The sequence below is a fragment of the Danio rerio genome, chromosome 5, assembly GCF_049306965.1.
Source record: "Danio rerio strain Tuebingen ecotype United States chromosome 5, GRCz12tu, whole genome shotgun sequence".
Taxonomy (NCBI): domain Eukaryota; kingdom Metazoa; phylum Chordata; class Actinopteri; order Cypriniformes; family Danionidae; genus Danio; species Danio rerio.
Window position 1 is genome coordinate 37,945,757 of NC_133180.1, and position 10,442 is coordinate 37,956,198.

Sequence of the window (10,442 nt, forward strand, 5' to 3'; positions counted from 1 at the left end):
CTTTGACTTTTACAGAGTTAATTATTGTGATCTTTCGATTGCAATAGAGAAATACTGGGAAATCTCTGTAGACTGATGGAAATTTCATGCTGTTCAGCCTTATAATCTTGAAATATGAGCAAAATCACCGGTTTTGTCATCACTTTAGATATTACGCTAGAGAATCATTCAAATACTAGCTCTAAAGTGATGTTGGTAAATTAGTAACAGTTTCTGCTGTTCTAACATCAGCTGTAGATGAGTGGTTGAAGAAAGTAGTTCCTTATACAAAATAATTTTTAGACTCTCCGTGTTTGATTTTTTTTTTATGTACACGATTATGCCGTCGAACTGTTGTATAAACGCAACATCACACTCGTAGCAGTGCAAAATGGCTGTATATCATCACTGGTGGGGCACTAATGCACTCTTAGTAATTGACGAATAAAACAACAATGCTGGACTAGTGTTTCTTTACAAAGTGACATTGCTTTAAATGCATAATATAGCATGTGAATGAGAACTGTTTCAAAATCACAGGAATACTTTTCTGTTTTTAGTACGTTGTTGTTATATATTTCCACGAGCAATAATCAGTTTTTGGATATAATTTTTCTAGTTACTATATTTTTAGTAATCTTTTTATGGGTAAAAACTGACCAGTAATAATACATGTCTAATGGGTGCAGTTAAAAAACACTGAGTTATAATCACTTAAGCTGAATAATAATGAGACATGTTTGATCACAAAGCTTGTTTAGGTCAAACCTTAAGGACTTCTACGTTGTGTCTGAGTTCTTGAAACTCTTTCATTCGATCCTGAATAATGTGCTGAACCTTCGACTGAGTAGCCACCAAGATTTTCTGCAACCACACAAAGATTTGAGACTCATTACATTGCAGGAAATACATTTATCCACTATAGCAATTGCCAATTTGCCTTCAATAGACAACCCTTTGCACCGCCCCATCCCCTTGTTAATTGAAATTTGAGAGTAGCAAAAGCCTTTAAATGCTATCTGGAATTGTCTTTTAATAGGAGCATTTTTCTCATATGTTTAGAAAATGCTCATTTTAAAATATATTTTAAAATGACATTTAGAGGCTTCAGCGACTTTTAAAATGTTATTAAAATATTGATTTACTCAAACCCAAACCTAATAAACATTAAATCCAGAGAAACTGGACTCTTTATTTTTCTAAAGCTGTGCACTTTATTTTATATCATTAGAAGTTACTTTTTTTTGTCACAAAGGATGCATCAAAATCAAAATATTCAAAAGTGACACCAATCTGAAATAAAAACAATACAAATGACATTATAAAAATGTTTTTACAGTTGTTTCAATTTATTATTATTATTATTATTTTTAAACACTTTTTGAAACAATTACATTTATCTTGAAAACACTGTATGGTAACAAAAATGCCAAGTCATCCATCTGGCCAACAAATACTGCAATTAATCCAACAAAAAAAAAAGGTTTTAAACGTTTGTTGCTTTATTGCTGTATTTGTTGGCCATAAAACAGTTTGGACAACTTTCCTAGATTTGATGTCTATGAATCTTCCAGTTTATTCCAGTTAAAATTTCTCCCTAAAACAACACTGACAGAGAAAACACACATTTGTGTAATAGGACTTCTCCAATATGATCCATGTAACACCTTTTGAAGTTTATTCGCAACAAATATAATCTCTTCGCATCTCACCTGTTTCTCTGTGCGTTCATCATCTGCACTGACTATGTTGTGGCTGCGATGTTCTCTGACTGTACACAGCACACAGATGCACATCTGATCAGAACGACAGAAAAGCTCCAAGCCTTTTTCATGCTGTGGGCAGATCTTCCTATCTAGGTGTCCCGTCTCATCCACAAGCTTATGCCGTTTAAATGTGGTCGACTCGTAATGGGGCTTAATGTGCGTCTCGCAGTAATAAGCCAAACACACCAGACAGGACTTCACCGCTTTGCTTCGACGACCAGTGCAGAAATCACACAGTGCGTCACGCTTGAAGTAAGGAAACGGGTTGGGGTCCCGAGGAGGCGGCTGAGGCTCTGGGTTTCCTATGTGGGGAGCATTACGTCTGAGGATGGGACGAGGAGTGAAGGTGGTCTGGCACTGCGGACAACTGTACACGCCGAGGTGGTCAGAATGGTCCCAGTAGATCTTAATGCACTCCAGGCAGAAGGTGTCTCCACATGGGATGGTGACGGGGTCCCGGTGGGTGTCTGCGCAGAGAGGACAGGTGTAGTCGATTTCGGCCATGCTTTAAAAAAACAGGTGAACTGAAAGAGCACATAAAGCAGGAACACACCTGCATTTATATGAACGCTGAGGGTGGAGGTGCTGAAGTGAGCTGAGCATGTGTGTAAACACGAGATGAGCTGGCATGAGGGTTTCTGAGCCAAATATCTTACAGAAAGTCACTGATGGTCAGCATCATAGTATCATGATACAACCAAAGCCAGATTGCACTGGTTTGTTTCTTTTTAACTTGTAACTAATCCCCAGTGGTGGAAAGAGTACTAAAAAATCAAACTCAAGTAAGTATCAATACTTACCTAAAAATGTAGTGCAAGTAGAGTAAAAGTATCTGTTGTAAATATTACTTAGAGTATGAGTAAACGTAGACCTTTCAAAAGTATTCAAGAGTAGTGAGTATCACGCTGTAAAAAGCTGATTTGTATCTAATTTGTGGATGTGTAAACGTAACATTCTGTAGTGCATTTAATTCTTGCTCAGCAGACACACAATGTCATAAAACGTTATTATTAGGTTGGATTTAGGTTGTGAGGTCAGCTGACCAGTGTCTTAAGGACACTGTTATTTTAATGTCCAATAATGATGTCAAATGACGTTGATATTTGGTTGATTTTAGGTTGTGTTGGAAAGTGACCAAAATCCAACGTCGAGCCAACATCTTAAACCAACATCATATTGATGTCAAATACTGACATTTATTTGTCAGGTATGGCAACCAAAATACAACATCTAATAAACGTCGTAGTTTTAACGTGCACAGAACATCAAGCTGTAACATCATTAGACATTAATATTTGGTTGTTTGAAATTGGACGTTTTCTAATTCCCATAGACAAGAAAAAGTAAAGTAATGACTGCGAGTTGAAGAAAAGTAGTGGAGTAAAAGTACTGATACAGCACTAAAAATGTACTTAGGGGAAAGTAAAAGAACACATTTTTAAAAATACTAAGTAAATTACAATTCCTAAAGAAAAAATACTCAATTACAGCAGTTTGAGTATTTGTAATTTGTTACTTTACACCACTAATCCTGTAATCTAGAGTTAAGCCACCACCATTGTACAATCCCCTGATGTTGCACCTCCAGATATGCACTCATACAAATTGGGATCACTAGATCATATCAAACGTACACTTTTGAACACAACTACAGTATGATTACATTACTGCATCATTTACAATAGTCAAGAAACAACATAACAACATGATTATGGAATGTGTGAAAAAAAAGTGTACGACAACTGACAAATGGTGGTATCAAATTGTTTGTAGTAAGAAAAAAACAACAACAAAAAGAAGATAAATAGCGTGGATTAGAAAAAAATTTGAAAGTAAGGCTTAGGTGTTTTTAAATGTAACTGTTAATGAGAATGTGCAAGAAGTTCATCACACAGCCTGAATAACCTCTTATAGTGAGTGACGCTCTGTGATTTTCAAATATTGTAGTGTTAGAAGAGAAAGTTTGAGATTTAAAAGAAAAAAAATCTAAGATTCTCCTAATGTGTGTGTGCTGCAATCAGAATATTAGTAAGGATTTGAAAAACTCCTCTGGTGTGATCTTGTCTAAGTCATAATAGGTTTGAACATGAAAACAATTTTTTTTTATTTTAGCATGAACAAAAAAATAATAATAATAAAAAAAATGTTAAAAAAAATAAAGAAATTGCTGCTTCTTCAAACTACTTATTTAAAAATGAGCTGAATCAACACAATTCCTGAGTTTTTTTTTTAGAGACAACTTAATTATTTTATGTTCAACCCACTTAAATTTGTAAAAACAATTTGGTTAACTTAATCAATTACTGTTGGGACAACATGGAAGAATTGAGAATTCTGTGCAAGCCAACATTTTTTACATTGCTTTAAACTTCTTACTGTTCAAATTCTAACAATTAAAACTCGCAGGTAGCCAAGCCACCTACTCTCTCTCTCTTTCTCTCTTTCTGTGTGTGTGTGGGATTGCAAAGATGCACTGCAGTGAAATGAGAGACTGTTTTGTCTGTAAATATGGAAACTGGTTGGAATAAATTGGCCCAGTTCAGTGCTGGCATTCTGTGAGTAAACAATGATGGCACAGGGTGTACTGTAAACACCAAGCCTAGTATCATGCTGGTAACACACAAACAAACACACATGCTGGACGTGAGAGAGAAGAGTGAAGGTCAAACTGCTTGGGAAACTCAGCACAGGTTCACAATGACAGCTCTTCAGAGAGATTTTAAGGTGGAAAATGGGAGAAGAGCCATTATTTAAAAAATAAAATAATTTGATTTAACATCTCAGAATGAGTATTTCATATTTGCAGTTTTAGTACTGTAACACTATTGTAACCACTGCAAATCCATCGGTTAAACACAACATTATTGTGCTACTATAGGGTCCATGACAACAACTAAGATGGCAGTCACAAATCAGCTGAAGAGAATGGTCTTCACCCCTCCTGCTCTTACTCCCAGTTGTGGCCAGAATTAAATTGAAAGTTTTGAAGCTGACTTTTAAGATTACCACTGCATTCACCGCTACAAATACATACTTCCTCTAAACAGCTAAAGTTACGTATTGAGCAATGAGGGCTAAATCCCCTCATATCCCCTCTGAGAAAATATCATCTCTGGTGCAGCTGAAAGCACAACTTTTCTACTAAGCCACCCAGCACTGTTAATCCAAGGCTTACACACACATATTTAACACACACACACACACACACACACACACACACACACACACACACACACACACACACACACACACACACACACACACACACACACACACACACACACACACACACACACACACACACACACGTTGTTATTGGTCGTTTATTTGTCTTTCGGATGAGATGTTAAATCGAGGTCTTGACTCTCTGTGGTCATCAAAAATCCCATTTGCCCAATGGCCATCATGGCCTCCTAACTACCCCCCTATTTTAACTGGCCTCATCGCTCTGTCTCTTCTCCACCAATCAGCTGGTGTGTGGTGTGCTGTCTAGCACAAAATGGCTGCTGTCATGTCATCCAGGTGGATGCTGCACCCCCCCCCCCCCACCAAAAAAAGGATGTAAAGCGATTAGAGTGTCCAGAAAAGCGCTCTATATATATATATATATATATAAGGGTTTATTTTATTTAATGTATTTTAAATTGTGGCATAATGTATTATACACCCACCCTAAAACCCAACCCACAGATGAAACCAGCAGATTTTAAAGGTCCTCGTAAACCACCTTGAAATTCCTATGTCATACCCATGTCATTATATGCCTTTCTGTCATAGTAAACCACCAAAACCATTACACACAAACAAACTCTGGCTTTGTTCTCTTGAGTGGTTTTCTATTTGCCTAATGAACGAACCGCATTGTGCACAAAGATTGTTTGTTCTTTTTTAAATTGTTTTGTGTCTTTTTTTGTAAGTTGCTTTGGAAAACGCAATCAGCTAAATGCTTAAATGTGACATGAAATATTAGTGAGTAGATATAGAGAAGTGGAAGGACAATCCAGCCTGAGACTTTTGCCTAAATTGGTAAAAACAAACTAGAAAACCCTGTGTGTGTGTGTGTGTGTGTGTGTGTGTGTGTGTGTGTGTGTGTGTTTTACTTTCATTAGTTTAACTTGACAAATGACTTTAATAGTTTTCATCTGTTTTAGTATCCAGCTTATTTTAGACCACAAAATAAATGTCATTTATTTGGAAATTGAGATTTATACATCATCTGAAAGCTGACAGTTTGTTAGGATATGACAATATTTGTCAGATGTGTAACAATTTGAAAATCAGAAATTGAAGGGTTCGAAAGATATAACAAAAAATCTAAATACTGCAAAAATAAAATAAAATTAAGCTATTAGCTGTGCAACTTAATAATTGACAGTACTAATTTCAGTATAGGCCAGGAAATCTATTATCTTTATGGAACATGTTGTTTACTCAATATCCTAAAGATTTTAGTATAAAAGAAAAATTGGTAACACTTTATAATAACTAAACAATATGAATTATTTATTAAGCATTAGCATATAGTGAATTCATTATTTGTAAAGCATTGACCCCATTAAGAAACGTTAGTAAGCAGTTTATAACTGCAGATACAAATCCTCTATTCTTAACTTAAAAGCACACGTATAATGTGTTTAATGATAGTGTTTTCATACCCTGTTAATGATTTATTTTTCTTGACCTTATTTAGTATTGCATTATTTACAAACCATGTGTACTTAGTTCAGGGTTTTTAAGATCACTCAGAATGAGTAAGTAAATGATTAATAAACTATTGAAATCAACATTTATATATCTTTTTATTTAGGTGTATAGTAATGGTTAATATGTATGTTAACGAATGCTTTATTAACACAACTTCATGCAGTTTTGTGATCTAATTTAAAATGAGGACTATTTATGGTTTATAAATATCTCTGCAATCCTATCTAAAAAAAATATATTACTGTAAAAATTGGATAAAACAACAACAATATAATAATTTAACAACATATTATGTTATTTAGCGAATAACAGTAATTTTAATTTAAGGTTGCAAAGATTTATTTTTTCATTTGATACGGTTTCATTTGTGTGTCTTCAAATGAATAGAAATGAATGAAGTCGTTTATTTTCTTTTTTCCTGTTTATAATATCACTAAGCCTTTAATTGTAATTTATAAGGGATTTATAAAATAGTAATATAGTCCTCACTTTAGATTAGGTCACAAAATTACATGAAGTTGTGTTAATAAAGCATTTATTAACATACACATTACCGATAATTATATGCCCGAAAAATAAGATATGCATGTTAATTTCAATAGCTTATTAATCATTTACTAACTCATTCTGAATAATCTTTAAAAACCAGCAACTTCCCTCAAATAACTGGTTTGTAAATGATGCAATACTTAATTTAGTAATGAAAAATAATAATCAACAAAGTATGAAAACACAATCATTAAGCACATTATACATGTGCTTGTATGTCAAGAATAATAGAGCTTTTGTATCTGCATTTATAAACTGCTTATGTTTATTAACGTAGGGTTAATGCTTAACAAATAATGAATTCACTGTTTGCTAAAGCTTAATAAATGATTCATACTAGTGTGTAGTTATTATAAAGTGTTACTGAAAAATCTATCAATCTGAAGCATACAATGTATATAATGTAACTGTGCAGATTTGTGGTCCAAGATCACATTTCTCAATTATAGTGTAGGTAGCAATTTGTTTGAAACTGGAAGTCTTGTGCTCTGAAACTTAAACATAAAGTGGAAATAATAATTATATTATTTCTGCTTCCATGTGCATTCACAATGGTGTCCGGGTGGGAGCGATAAAGGATGCTGAGCCACCATCTGGATGAGGTGCCAGACCTGCACTTCAGGGAAAACACACATTTTTGCACACATTACATAATACTCCCTATGAAGTGAACACTGCATGCATACTCCGTTGCTTTGTTGCTAATGATCCTTTCTCTTATATGAAGCAGTTAAATGCTTGTGTTCACAGGGACCAGAATATTGACGGAATGATTTACCCAGCTCCATCGCAACCAGACTTCAGGATGTTTTAATGCGTTCAAACAATTTTAACAATTTACTCATTTCAAAATCGAAACATTATTAGTAAACTGTTTGGTTAGTTTGTGAATAAAAGCACCGTTTCTGAATGCTCCTATATTCATGCCTTTAGAATTAAACAGTTTTGAGCTCTTGCCTCCACTGCTCTCAAAATATGTACACGGCTCAAACATCTTTTAGAGTGCTTTTCCCATTTGTCATTCTGTATGAGACTCTGGTGTACGTGGGTAAATATTTATAAAGCTTTTGCCAGCTTGTTATCTTTAGCATCAAAAAAAACAAAACAAACCACAACGGCCGAATGGAGGTTTTTAATGATTTTGACCTTCAGAATTCATCCATCTTCTTGCTCTTTGTAGCCAATGTATGTCACATGCTCTGCTTCCAGCACACTGTAGAGGGAGCTCTTATACAGCAAATCTGTGGAAGGTTTGTTCATTATTCAAGGTAATTTCTGGTTTAAATGGATGTACTGCCTCAAATAAAAATGGATTGTACTTAAATCAAATATAAATACTAAAGTAGACTGATTATATCACGTGCAAAATGCTACTTATGTTCATCCGTGCCGTTTATTGCAATGCATTTTGTATTTTGTGCTTTATTTTAATAAGCTGCATAATCGATTGCAAAATTAAGTGAAATGTAATGCTTGTAAAATGCTAGCAAAAATATAGTTTCCTAGCTATTGCCAAAGGCATACCACCCTAGACCAGTGGTTCTCAAAGTGGGGGTCAGGACCCCCCCAGGGGTTGCAGGAAAATCTATTTATTTTTATTAAACCATAAGTATTACCATATTTTGTCCATAACCTACTGAAAAGAAAAAAAAAATTGTTGTTTATAGTTACTAAATACTGTATAGGTACTATAGTAGTTTATAGCTATTAGTTCTATTGGATTGTGACCCCTGGGATAATTACGTTATATTAAAGACACTGCAATAGCTCAGATGCAGCAGATTGATTTTATAACACCAGGTTAAACTTTCTGGCACATTTACAACACTGACATAGGTTTAAAAAATTCAACAAAGAATAGACTTGGGTCTATGGGTGTGTGTGCACCATTGCATGCAAGGTTTCTGTACTTATAACCACCTCAGAGGATATTGGGGTCATGAGTCACTGGCATTGTTATTGTGGGTTCGCGGGCTGATAAGTTTGGGAACCCCTGCCCTAGACCACCCAAGACCAGTTACTCACTTAAGTTAAGCAGGGTTGAGCCTGGTCAGTACCTGGACAGGAGACCACACGGGAAAACTTTATTGGTGTTGCAAGTGGTGTTAGTGTGGTTAGCAGTAGATGTTCATTCTGTGGTCTGTATGGGTCCAAATGCCCCAGTATAGTGAAGAGGACAGTATACTATCAGTGAGCACTGCCTTTCAGATGAGACAATAAATCGAGGTCTTGACTCTCTGTTGTCATTGAAAATTCTATGGGATGTAACCTTGGTGTCCTGACCAAATTCTCTCCATTGGCCCTCATACCCATCATGGCCTCCCAATCATCCCCATCCAGCTAAATGTTTCTATCATTATCTTACATTACTAAAAAAATGTTTCTTGATCATTGCATGTGGATTTAATACCAGTCAAAAGTTTGGGATCTGTAATTTTTTTGCATCACATCTTACCAAGCTTGCATTTACTTGATCAAAACACAATAAAAAATAAACAAATAAACTTAATACTGTAAAATGTATGTACTCAATGTAAAATATTTATTTTCAGATTCTTTAGTTTTAGATTTACAAATTTCTTCAGAAACCATAAATTATTACTGGCACTTAATCATTATTATAATCATCTCTCTGCTCTACAATCTCCAAAATCTGTATAATTAATGTCCATATCAAGTCAAAAACATTTTTTCATTAATTTTTCTTTGGCTTAGTGCCTTATTCATTAGGGGTCACCACAGTGGTATGAAAACTATTCCAGCATATGTTTTACACAATGCAGATCCTTCCAGCTGCAACCCAATACTGGGAAACACCCATACAAAATCACATTCTCAAATGTGATATGATGAAGTGCTATCATATATTTAATAAAATATAATATTATATTATGTTTTTTGCTCTGGACACAATGTAGCTGTGTTTGTTGCCTTTGCCTTTAATGCAAGTCCTTTCTGCCCACCGTTCCCAAGTGCCAGTCAAAGTGTGCCTCAATTTCCGCCTCGGCTGTGTCAGATAAACAGCACAGTGACAGACATGAAGGAAGCAGATCTCATGTAATGTTTGTGAAAAATAATACAGTAAGAACTTTCCCAATGGTTTATTGATGTATTTGTTGTGAAGTTGCAACGATGAGTCGCACACAATGTCCTCACGAAGTACATGTACGCACACACACACACACAGCACACGCGTATAACCATGCACTGTTTTTGCACGGCAAATGTGACAGGATAAATGTTAATATCCACTGCTGTATGGAGTATCCGTTATGTTCACTCATTTCTTTTCTTTTTGGCTTAGTCCCTTTTATGTTTATCTGTTATGATCACAGTATACTGCTTTACTAGTATACTCCGTTACTACGGGGACATGTTAATATGCAGCTGTCAATCAATTCGGTGGGCGGGGAAACCACATTCCTACATCAAGTTGCAGTCGGT

At 35.1% G+C, this 10,442-nt stretch overlaps 1 protein-coding gene across 4 annotated transcripts in view; it reads right to left on the reverse strand.

Annotated features, from left to right (window-relative positions):
* Positions 1-10,442, reverse strand: part of ftr84 (finTRIM family, member 84) — a 61,055-nt gene that overhangs the window by 6,404 nt on the left and 44,209 nt on the right. For 2 of the 4 annotated variants that reach the window (XM_073951149.1, XM_073951148.1), the window contains exons 2-3: positions 1,692-2,212; positions 748-843 (exon numbers count right to left, since the gene is read on the reverse strand). In XM_073951149.1, the coding sequence (XP_073807250.1) occupies positions 748-843; positions 1,692-1,775 (180 nt within the window). In that variant the 5' untranslated portion in view covers positions 1,776-2,212. Of the gene's footprint in view, positions 1-747; positions 844-1,691; positions 2,289-10,442 lie in introns of those variants that run through there. The other 2 variants (XM_073951147.1, XM_005165370.6) reach the window with 2 other exon arrangements.